This window comes from Thalassophryne amazonica, chromosome 13 (genome assembly GCF_902500255.1).
Source record: "Thalassophryne amazonica chromosome 13, fThaAma1.1, whole genome shotgun sequence".
Taxonomy (NCBI): domain Eukaryota; kingdom Metazoa; phylum Chordata; class Actinopteri; order Batrachoidiformes; family Batrachoididae; genus Thalassophryne; species Thalassophryne amazonica.
Window position 1 is genome coordinate 42,185,351 of NC_047115.1, and position 12,947 is coordinate 42,198,297.

Genomic DNA, 12,947 nt, shown 5'->3' on the forward strand with positions numbered 1-12,947 from the left:
TCCTATTGGACAATGCCAAGGTACATCACAGCTCAGAGTGTCGAAAGTTTGCGCACCTCATCTCGACAGAACCCCGGCTCTGTGGTATGCAAGCGATCACTTGACCGAGCGTCTATACGTTCAAATAATAATTAAAAATAATACTGTCATCACTCTTCACTCTTGGTCAGTCTCTTACAACGGTGCAGCGTAAATACACAAGCTTTCCAGGAGCGCACGTCTCCTCCAGTGCGCACTATTTTTTTTTGGGGGGGGGGGGCAACTCCGCCCCCTGTGATAAACTCATCGCCCCCTTAATATATTTTTTTTTCTGGCGCCGAGTCTGACAAAACGGAAGCAAATGCACACAAGCGGAAAAAAGTTTTTGTGTCTCCAAAGTGTGTGTGTGTGTGTGTGTGTGTGTGTGTGTGTGAGAGAGAGAGAGAGAGAGAGAGAGAGAGAGAGAGAGAGAGAGAGAGAGAGAGAGAGAGCGGTAATGTGTAACCACTGCTAGGATTCACACAGCAGCAAATTAAGGAGCTGAAGTCCGTAAAGCACAGTTAATTAAGATAAAAGAAACGATTCCAACCTTGTATCAGTAGAAGAGCGGAGAGAAGTCCAGGCGCCGAGGACTCAATCCATTCAGAGGGGCGGGAGCGGCCGCCTGCTCTTCTTGCAATCTGATTGGCCACCCTGTATGCTTCTCCATTGTCATTGGCTGTTGGTCATGTCAATCATTGTGCTCGATGTAAGTCTCCGTTGTGTGATCAAATGGAAACAAAACTGAAACCTAGAATAAGACTGCGCCGTGTATGAAACACTACAGAACTTTTATTTTGACACAAATTCAGGAAGTGGCTCTGCAGCTGCGCCGATTAAATGCTGTAGCTTCACCGATCACGGACTTTCCTCGTGTTGACAGCAGCGCGCGGTTCAAGAACACTGTATATTTCCATAATCTCTATAAATATGGGAAGGCCGGCCCACGCATGTCTAAACGTGCAGCGGCCCACCGGGCAAATGCCCAAAATCACAGATTATCAGTCCAAGCCTGGTTGCATTAATGAACAGATGATTATGAATGCTATATTTCTTTTCTGCTAATTAACGCCACTAAATCTTGCACACTGCAGCTTTAAATATACAATCAACATTTCTATAATGCATATATGAGATTATAATAACTTTATCATGTTGCACTCACAAAATGTCTTGATATTTGTGGCTAGATTACCACTGAAGACTGGTAGGAATAATTAGGCATGAACCTTTGAAAGCTGATGGCAGCCTTATGCTAGAATTTAGTTTGAAATGTAACTAAATAATCCTACTAATTGAGCCTTATGAACCAGCTCTGCTCACTAACAATTTTACGAATAATCCCTTCCTGTATGTGACAGAAACTGCTGGGCTGTTTCATGATTCTCGTGTGATATCTGCGAGCAGATCGAGGTGCTGTGTCCTGCATGATGTTGTATAAAAGGGTCAGAGGAAAGCAGACCTGGGAATCTAATCAAAGCAGAATACCATTACTGCAAATGAATGATGGCAAGTGCACAACGTACTGCGCTCATGAAGGATAAAGAAAAGGCATTTCTCCGTCACATCATCTTTTTATGTCATAACTGCGACTGATAGCGTAGAATAAGATAATGACTATCAGGAGAGAGATCACGCGTCTCACGCTAGTAAATAAACTTGCAGCCTATAATGACATAATGAGGTCTCATGAGGATGTCCTATATTAATAATACAGTGTATTATCATTGGACGTATTGTCTTCAAGTGTTTTGTATGATATACAAAAGGCAAGCGCAATATATTGTGGCTATTCCTCTGAATTTCCATGTACATCTGCAACACAGTTTTTGCATTTAGTGTTTATAAAGGCATGTTAGGGTCAGAATAACAATAATCTAAGGCTTTTGTGTTTTGTTTTGTTTTTTTGCTCAGGGTGACCACAGCAGATCTGCATGTTGCTTTGGCAGTTATTACACCGGATGCCCTTCCTGATGCAACTCCACATTACATGAGGAATGGGCACCGGTGGTCTTGAACAGATAACATTTTTTTTTATTTCTGTAAGAAAATCATCCGCCTTGTTACGTCCGCCAAGGACATAATAAAATCATTGGCATTTATTTATTTGTCTGTCTGTTTGCAGGATTACGTCAAAACTACTGGATTTTGACAGAATGTTTTACCACAGATAGATATTAGGCCATGGAAGACTCCATTAAATTTTGGAGATGATCCAGATCCGGATTTCAGTTTATATAGGCTTTGAAGGTTTACATTAAAAAAAAAAAGCTTCACGAATTCTCACCAAATTTGCACCACAGATAGATATTAAGACATGGAAGATCCCACTGAATTTTGGAGGTGATCTGGATCCAGATTCTAGATCACGATTTCACTTTGTAGACTTTTAAGGATTACGTCAAAACTACTTCACGGATACAACACCACGATGTAAAACCAAGATCAGGAAGAGACTATTTTGTTGTAGCTTGTGAATTAAATATCACATTGCAACAGCTTGATCAGTGGGACCATTCTGGATCAGCATGCAATTATTGCATTGTGTCGTGGAATCCGGATCCAGGTAAAGTCCAGGTCACGATGTGAATCACATATCTTTGAGTTTGAGTCCTCGACAACCCTTGGCGGACATCAGAGATCTCAGATTTCTTGTTTTCTGTGATGTCACCACCACCTCCTACCTGACAAATACATAGGATGTGTACAGATTTTTGTGCATTACTTTTCTTATGTTTACTGCAACTTTTCATGAAGATAACCTGAAGCATTTCCTCCTGTTCCCAAGTTGGCAGCACAGACTCACATGCTTGATCAACAACATGGCAGTCAGTGGAAATAAATAATATGTCAATGTCGTATAATTAAGTACGATCAAACACAACACAAACTGCAATCAGTGCATTTTCAGATTAATATTCTACTGTGCAAAACTGGAGCTTCTTGCGTAGATTTGCTCGTCAGTTATTGATGTCATTTTAATCAGTAATTATTGTACTTGTTTGATTTAATGTATATTATACATGTGAATTATAAGTCATGCAAGGTAGTTGCAAGGTCTGCACTGCCATGATTATGCATGATGCCCCCCCCGCCAAAAACAAGAAAAAAAAAATCCTCTGGTGCCGCTGATGTCAACATGAGCCACTCCCCTTTGATACACACGTTTTAACTTACTGGTAGAACTGGTAGAGTGAGTTAGCAGTCAACTAACCCCCTGCTATGATAATAACAACTATTTCTGCACAACATAAATCTTCACATGGACATATGAGAGCCATGTAGTATGTCTGGGGTTCTGCCTTCAGTCTTCACAACTGGATGACATGCTGCTGTATGTTTGACACTCAGCTGCTGACTGACATGAGTTCAGAGTTCTGGATTGTGCCCATAATCCTAATCCATAGGATTTATCACCTGCTCAAACACAGTCAATAGGTGGCGCAAAGATGGGCAATCTGAAGTGCCAAGGTAATCAGGATCCTTCCACCAGTTACTACCACCTTCAGCATCACCATCAGGACCAAACAGGGTATAGTGAGGGGGGATTACATCACCCTGTGAGCCATAACTGTTAAACAGCACCGTGCACATCAGATAAAGCGCCGCTTAACATGCAAGTCAACTCAGTGCCAGGAGTCACTGCGATGCAGAACGCTGCTTTAACACCTTCTTGATGTCAATGTCACTGAACCCCAGTGACAACATGCAGGACATTATCACAAAGAGCTCTGCAGAAACGACGAGAGAAAGGGAGTGTAGGGAAGAGACAGACTGCGGAGAGGACAGAGATGACAGAGAAGGGTTGTAAAAAGAGGAGGAGGAGGGATGGTGCTTACCCCGGCGTGCCTGTTTTATCTTAGGGCTCAGCATGGTTACCGTTGCTGTGCTGCTCCCTGTCATGGAGACATGACTGCATCCCTGTATCCCTCCTGCTCACCCACACTCAACGCCTCACGCCGCTGCCTCGCCCTGTTACTCTTTCCCCTCTTGAAGCATCACTCTCTCTCTCTCTCTCTCTCTCTCTCTCTCTCTCTCTCTCTCTCTCTCTCTCTCTCTCTCTCTCTCTCTCCTCTGCTTGCTATCTCAGACTCCCTGATTTCACACACGTCCCCTCCTCTCGTTCCGTCTCCCACTGCCTCACCGTGATGATGTTCTCACATACTGTACCTAGTGCCCTGCCCACCTCCCGGCTCTCTGAGCACAGTCTCAGTATCAATTTCTCATTCTCTATAAATATGTCTGTTGGCGTGTCCTCTGTCTTAACATCTATTTTCTTGGTCTTTACACTGCGGTGGCCTAGTTTTTACATGAAGATGCAATTTGTTTTTTGGAGCACTAACATTAAAGCCACAGTGTGTAGAACGTTGAAATATAGCATTCATAACCATCTATTCATTAGTGTATAATTGGCTGCAACAACAAATCAATGTGTTTTCAAGCTTAGAATGAGTCCTTCAGATGTACATGGGAGCAGGCGCCCTCACTGAGGCCCTCATATTTCATTGCCATACTGATGGAGTAGCCCAGAAGCAGGGCCATTAGTAGCCATATTTGTGTCTTAAGTGTAATTTCTTTGTCACCTTCATGGGAAGAGAGCCACAATCTGCAAAAAAAAAAAGGGCCCCTTCACACATAACACAACTGAAGCTCACTGGCGCACAAAGGAGGAATTGTACGCCACTTGTGAAAAATCAGAGTTGCCTTGAACGCCTCATAGAGCAGTCACCACAACCATTCAGCCACTGCACATGCCCTCTACATTAGGCAATGGAAACACTTTCGAATGGTGTGCAAGATGAGGTCGCACTGCCAACTGATCGTGTTGCAGCATTTGCACGGCATGTCGAACGCAGGTCGGAGCTGGGCCAAATCATCGGCCACAGTTCAACATGGCCAAATGGCGTGATCAGCTTCCACACCTGTGGCCAAATGTCAGCGAATCCCAGACAAATGGCCATTCGACTGTGCTTAAACTCCAGATGATGCCATGCTGGGTAGCCAGAGTTCTCTATATGTCCTTGTGCGTCCAAACCATGATGATATACCCTGACCACATCCATTTCTAATAAAACATGCGCACAATATAATAAAACGTGTGCACAATATAATAAAATGAGCGCACATTCTCTCCACATGCAAAACATTTTGCTGTTGGTTTGCATGTGGAGAGTGAATATGCGCACGTTTTATTCATTTGAGAGCACGTTTTATTAATTCGTGGGCTCAATTAAAGGAAAACGTGCGCACAAATTATCATGGCCAGAAAAAAAAAAATCACTTTAAGTGACCTCTCCCGGGTTCTGTACTCTTACATTGAACGTATTAAAAAAATCACACACTCAAGCTTACTGCCTCCTGCTGGAAAGGCATGTGAGTCCAAAATGTAATAATTAATGTTAGCTAATAATACTCATAGCTTCTCCAAAACTATTAGTACTATCAGCGTTCAGTGTCCGATTCTATCAAGATGTGTCCGATTCAGTTAAACCCCTTACGATTTAAATTCAAAAGGGCTCAAATCCTGTCAAAAACACAGAGGTTGCTTATGCTTACGCTCATGCTTATGAGCAGCATCACACAATGCTTTGCAAAGCACTGCGATGCATGCAAATTATTTCTAATTTTTCAAGTTACATAATGGATATTGAGGGCCCCTTCACACATAGTATGAATGTGGTCGAATTGTGCATGAAGTGCACATGAAGCAGGAATTGTTTGCAATAAGTGTAAAATCGTAGCTGCCTCCAATGCCTTGTACACCTGTTGCTACAACTATTTGCACACACCAGCGGCTGAAAGACAGAGGGTGCACTGTGAGAGCCCATCAAACCCTCTCGTGGCAGGTGTTGACTAAATTCACACACACACGAACATCTAACGCCATTTGCTTGGCACTTAGAAAATGTGTGACCATTCACGCTATTACACAACACACAACAGTCAGCAGACGATCACTTTCGAACTGGATGTGAAATTTGCCTCAGTGCTCCACAAGTATGGCTTTGCAAACAGACACAGTGACATGTTGATGTGTGCTCTGAACTGACATGGGGGGTGCCCGCCGACAGGAGCAGCTGTGGAGATCTGTGGTTCTGGACGTCCCAGCTGGAGAACACGTACTGTTTGGACAGATATGAACTAACAACTGTCCAATGTGACATGCATGTGTCTGCTTGCTGTCCTCACTTGGACATACATTAAAACATATATCACTGTTGCAATGGGTTGCAGTGAGCACACGCACGGCGTACACATTGAGAGGCTACCCCAAGTGAAACAGACCGCCAGATCATACCACGCAGCGGGCGATCTGAATCTCATGTCACCCATGTGAGCTCTGTTCCACATGATGCAGTGTCTGTCCTGCAGCGCACTGTCCACAAGACATCCGTGTCGGGCAGGACATGAGCGTGAGGTCGGCTGGACACATCATCATTAGATGTGGACATTATAAGACCGCCCTGCTTCTCATTCATGTCATTTCATGACTATATGTCTGTGACCATGGGTCATCTACAGAGGAACAGATGGATCATACTTGTATTGCCTGCTTGAAAAGAGGGATTCAATAAAATGTGGTGTTTTTATATGGTGTGTGATTTTTTTTTTTAAATACGTCCATGTTCTTCTTGATATTAGGCATTTTCCCACACCTTTTACAGGACAGCGATGGTAGCTCGGTGGTAAAGTTTCTGACTGGCAATCAGAGCTTTTAGAAAGTGCCTGTTTGAATCCTGTGGGTGGCATGTATTTTTATTTTTTTTTTATTTTCACAGCAGCTGCACAATGTGGTTACACATCGCGCAGCTGCTCGCACTGTGTTCCTGCGTGCACAAAACCAGTGCAGCGGCATCATTCATGCCTGACTGTCAGCTTGATGTTTTCATGGTTCACTCATACGAGCTGTTCTGCCGGTATTTGCCCTAAGTTGTATTTATTCAACAATGTGTGAAGGGGCCCTTAGTGTTGTTTTTCATTATTTGAGCTTTCTTATCCATCATTTGCATTATAAAAAAATTCTGGCCTGAAGGGTGTGCTCGTTCGCCTGGTGGTCCTCTAGGCTTATAACATTAATTGGCACTCTTGTACTATTGAACTGTCTCCATGGAGTTCAGTGAGTCATGACTTAGTCTTCCGGAATAGTAACACATCTTAGGTGATGTATGCAACGGTCTTGCATCAACATTTTGATCACGACAGAGATTAAATGTGTGTAGAACACAGAGAGAAGGGAAAGGTTTACCTGCCAATTCCTTTCGAGTGTTACTGCTCAGGGATGGTTTCATGGCAGCACCTCCATCTGCACAATGCCTCCTTCACTCAGTCCAGTTCTAGAGCCACACCACACACAGAAGCCTCTCCCTGTCTACACAATGGGTTGAGTGAAAGCTCAGTCCTACTTGACTGATTCGATAATCGCGAAGAGATAAATCTAATGATGACATCCACATACCCAACAAGAAGGGGCTGTATTTGCAATCCATACCAGCAGTGACGTGCATCTGAGGAATTCTGATGTGAACATTCTCTACTGAAAGGAAAGATAGAGTCACGAGAGCAAGTCATCATGGCTGGATGGACCAGACGGGTACGTGTAGATCCTCAGTTATAAGAACCATGCATCATGCCTTCTCTGGCAACCGGGCATCGCTTTACAATAAATAAAGAACAGCTGTGCAATGATCTGCTGCTCATCTCTTTAGTCTGGCTTTCACTCAGGAAGTGTGACGCCTTGATGGAGAAGTGAAATCTGTTGAGCACTGCATAAAATAGGTTTCTATTTCAGATCTTATTACTGTACATCTGTCTCCTCTGGTCTCAACAGAATAAATCAAGTTGGTGGCTGCAGACAAACAAACAACATGGTAGTTTATTTCTATTAGAGAAGATAAAATCCAATACTTTAAATCACTGACACCAGCAGAGAAAAAACAGGCATCACACATTGGATTTCATTGTGTCAGACACATAACAGCAGCTTAAGTCCTCTAATGAAGAGAGGAGGGAGAAAAAAGAAAAAGAGGAAAAGGCAATGAGCTTCCCCGTGTTAATGTGGTTTCATTGTAACCACTCTGTATGCAGAACAGGCAGCACAGCAGACACTAAGTGATATCACATGATATATAGAAGTGGCACACGCACAGTCCAGACACTGCAGCCTCTGAAGGACACGAGGAAGCATCATGTATAACGTAGAAATACAGTCCTTAGGGACACAGAGGAGATGAGGGCGTGTAATTGAAGGCATGAAAAGACCATGTCCAATTATCAAGAGCAGAGGAAGCGCCGTGGCACAGAGCAAGTCATCGAGGTAATGGCATTGTACGAGGAATAGAACAATTCAGTGCACCTGCTATTACCCAGACCTACTAATAACAACAATCAGCAAATCATAACTTAAAATAATAATAATAATAATAATAATAATAATAAAATCTACTTGACACCATGTCAGATTTGTAATTAAAAGAAGTATGTTGACGGTCAGGTCTGGGAGCATCTGTAGTGCCACCCGCCTCTGCATCTACCAAACCGCAGAATCAACACAGGTCGTGGGTGGCAACCACCCAGGCAAACAATTGGTCCAGATCCACATCTTGAAAGTATCCATCTATTTGCCACAGCCAGGTGAAACGTGAGTGTGCACTTGGTTCTTCTCAAAGCGCTGAGGTCCTCAACACTGAAGAAACTGTGTGCTGGATCACATCCAGAGAAATGTAACACATCTTTGTCTTCCTAAATAACCGCTTGCTTGGCACAAAGGCATCCCAGTGATACCCAAGGATCCTTTGAAGAGAATGAATACCAAAGACACTGACCACATTATATTTATCTATATGAACAAGAGACCTCATGGATTGTCAAAGTCAACCACCAGGCCATATGCTCAATGATGGACTGAAAACAGCTCAACAGTTTTTTTTGAGAAAGAGACCACATCCCTACAAGGTGCTACTGGGATTAGCCCAAAACAGTTCAGGCCATGGAGGTTCAAATCTCTTGATGACTTTAGTACGTCCGGCTTCCACAATACAGCAACAAGGGAGATATGAGTTAGAAATGGTTGGTCGGAAGATGGCTACCCACAAGGTGAAAGATGTACTCCATTTTGATGTCAGCAAAAACATATAAATGTTTAGACATCAACAGTTTTTAGTGTTATGGAATTGCTGAACATTTGTTCAACAAAAGCCTGGAGTTGGGGAAAGTGCCTCAGTGGAAGTCATCCTATGTGGTGCCAGTGCCAAAAAAAATGCACCTCAAAGATCTTAATGACTACAGACCAGTGGCACAGACATCTCGCCTCATGGAAACCTTAGAGAAGCTGGTCCTAGTCCTTGGTGAGATCAACTATGGACTCGCTATTTGCCTACCAGCCTGGTATAGGAGTGTAAGATGTAGTCATCTACCTCCTATATAGAACTCTTTCCCCACCTAGACAAACCTGAGAGCACGGTGAGAATCATGTTCTTTGACTTCTCCAGTGCTTTCATCACCAAACAGCCAACACTTGTGAAGAACAACATGGAACATATAGTTGTGGATTATCATCTGTCACCCTGGATCCTGAATTACCTCTCAAATCGTTCACAGTATGTGAGGACACGCGACTGCAACTGTGTGTTGAAATGGTTGCCTAAAGCACAGGGGCCCCACAGGGAACAGTTTTGGCTCTATTCCTTTTCAACCTCTACACTGCAGACTTCAGACACAACTCAGTGCTACCTGCAGAAGTTCTCTGCTGACTCTGCAATCATAGGGTTCAGCCCAGATGAGGACTAGAGTGAGTACAGAGAACTGATGCACGACTTTGTATACTGGTGTTTGTTCCCCAGACACCAGTGCAGGAAAAACTAAAAGGCTGCAGACATACGCACTCCCCACCAGCACCTATGAACATACTGGGAAAGGACATTGAGATGGTGTCATTGAGATCTAAATACCTGGGTGTTGAATAATGCACTTTATAAGACGGCTCAGAGCAGGCTGTACCTGCTGAGGAGGCATTTTACAACAGTGTGGTGGCATCAGCCATTTTCTACAGTGCAGTTTGCTGCAGCATCTCTGCTGTGGACAGCAGGAGACTGGACAAACTGGGTGCCAGCTTGATTCAAGTGGAGCTTGGAGGTGGTGGGAGAGCAGAGGATGATAGCCAACTTATCATTCATGTTGAGGAACGTGCACCACCCAGCGCAGGGTTCTTTGACAGCACTCAACAGATGCTTCAGTTATGGGTTGCTTCACTCAGTGTGTGTGAAGGAGAGGCATGTTCCTCCTGCTGCTGGCAGAGTGCACAATCAGCAATGTCCCATAACTACAAAGCATGCTTCAATTGTCCTACTGACTGGATTTTAAAAGGTATAAGGACTTTTTAATTACAGTGTTTAATTACAATATACCTGTGTGTTCTTATATGTGTAGTAGTAATATGTGTCTGCAGTGTGGTACACAACTTTTTTTCTTATATTCTGCTGTCACTTTGCTGTTGCAACAATGCAACTTCTCCCACTGTGGGACAATAAAGGACGATCTTATCTTATATTCAGCTTTAAAGAAAACACTGAATGTGATCTCATATCATAAGACTTTCTGCTGTAATTTGAGTGCAATAAAATCCAACTTAGGTCAACATTGTCAGAGTCATGGTACTTTGCAGCTCCCAAAAGTAATGTTAAACTCCAGCAGGAGTGACTGCAGGAAATGAAAAGAAAACCACTGAGCACATTCATGTTTTATTCATGAAATTATCTATATACATTTTTTTCCACTCGACTTGGGGTTTCAAATCACACGGAACAGAAAAAATAACAACAGCTGCTTTGAGGAGAAATTAATCTTTTTATATTCCAATAATAAAAATAATAAAACAGAAATTGATGTGCACTTATTCTGCAGTTTGCATGATTTCACCATAGGTGTTAAATTGGGCCAGACCCCACCGTCACATCATCATAATCACTTGTTTTTAATCGCCTGGTAAATGTGATGGTATATGAGTCATGACAAATCTTAGAATTTTATTTCAGTGGTTAATTTATATTTTGTATTGGTATATTTTTATATACAGTACATATGTATACATTTTTACTTTTTTGGTTAAAGGGGTGGGTGTTTATAAGCTTTTGGTTCTGCCGACACCCTTTCGAGCACATGGGTGCATTGTTGGATTGTTTTCTTTGTGAGTTTACTTTGTTACTTTGGGTCTGTGTGTGCCGAATAAATTCTTTCATTCATCTTGTTCCAGAAACAAATTCAATCACAAACCTGATTTATTGTTCCAGTGCTCAATTTTGGTCCTACAGTTTTTCTGATCATCAACAAACGTGTTGTGTGTGTTCCTCAGTGGAAATTCATTCTTCATCTTCACTGAAACCACTGTCAAGAGTCAAAGAAGCCATGTCAGTGTCATAGTGCCTTGTATAAATAAAGATGTGCTGCAAACCTGGAAGTCCTATAATTCATAGAAAACCTTCTGAAGTCTATCAACAGCACAGAATATTATAGATTCAAATATAATATCAGCACATAAGCAAATGTAACAGTCAAGTGCATCATGTTATTTGGCAACAGACTGAAAACAAAAGGAAAGTTTGAAGTAAGTGGTCGTCCCTGTAGGGACGGCACCAAACTGTTCATTCAGGAGCCACACTTCCTGAAGAAGTGTCAGCACGTTCATCACCATCATGACCACCACCCAGAACTCAGTCGAAAACAACAGAGACCAGACTCCAACTCGGACATATAACGTGTTGCTGCACCAAGAAAATTAAGTGGGTGTGCAAGAAAACACACACACGCACACGTATGCGTGCACATGCATGCACGCATGCATGCATGCAAGCATGCACACACACACGCGCACACATGCACACACACACCAGCGTCAACTTTACAACAGGGAGTACCATCAAAAGCAACCTTTCAAATTGAGAAAGGTTGCTTTTTGCAGTCTTTGCGATCACAGAACAGAAACATAACGTCCAGCATGTTCAACAATTTAACTTGATATTCACATCCGTAAAGACCCAGATGCACTGCAAAGCTCCACAACACAATAGAAGCACAAATAACACAAAAACATGTTTCTGCCCAAATGACATTTACTGATTTCAACTGCTCAATGCATTTCACATAAAATAATAAAATCTGAAAACATATTTTTCTACAGAGTAAAATAATCCAAAATGTAAATAAAATTACTCAGTGCTGCCGTCTAGATCAAGACAAGAAAACAGAGCGCCGTGATGCACTGAGCGTTCAATCGCTCCAAGTCCTCTGGGCAGAAACCTCTTTTTGTGTTGTTAGTACTTCTGTTGTGTTGTGACTATTTGCAGCTCCTCTGTGTTTTTGTGTATGAATTTACATCAGACATTAATTTGTTACATGTGCTGGTGGTTATACCCTCATCACATTAGAGCACGAATTGCATGAATGCCGAAGATTTGACATTTGAATGACATTCGTGCGATTCGTGCTGCATTCGAACTGAACTCGAACGCCTCGTACAGCATTCCTACAGCAGTCGGCACATTCGTGTGTGGCTCATGCTGGACAACGTACGAACAGAGGTGGGGTCAGTCGTACTGCATTCGTACTGCCGTAGAATGGACAGTCGAACGTCAGTCGTGCAAGTCAACCTCCAGCTGTACTGCATTCGACCTGCAGCAAGTATTACATAAATGTTTACAAATTGACATTTAAACAACATTTGTGCTGCATATGAGCTACATTCGATTTCCTCTGACAACATTCATGTGGCACTTAGGGAAATATGTCAAATTGGCAGGGCAGTACAAATGTAGAGAACAGGCACACTACTGTCATGCTGCTGTCGAACTGGGGAATATTTGTATGGTGGTCGTACTGCTGTGTGACTGCTTGCCTGAATGGCAGTCAAAATGGCATATGAACTGGCATCCGAAGTA

At 42.7% G+C, this 12,947-nt stretch overlaps 1 protein-coding gene across 2 annotated transcripts in view; it reads right to left on the bottom strand.

Annotated features, from left to right (window-relative positions):
- arhgap22 (Rho GTPase activating protein 22) overlaps nt 1-7,376 on the bottom strand; it is a 33,213-nt gene extending 25,837 nt beyond the window's left edge. The window contains exon 1 of one of the 2 annotated variants that reach the window (XM_034185181.1): nt 7,265-7,376. In XM_034185181.1, coding sequence (XP_034041072.1) covers nt 7,265-7,307 — 43 coding nt within the window. In that variant the 5' untranslated portion in view covers nt 7,308-7,376. Of the gene's footprint in view, nt 1-3,857; nt 4,037-7,264 lie in introns of those variants that run through there. The other variant, XM_034185180.1, reaches the window with a different exon arrangement.
- Nucleotides 7,377-12,947: the final 5,571 nt, after the last annotated feature.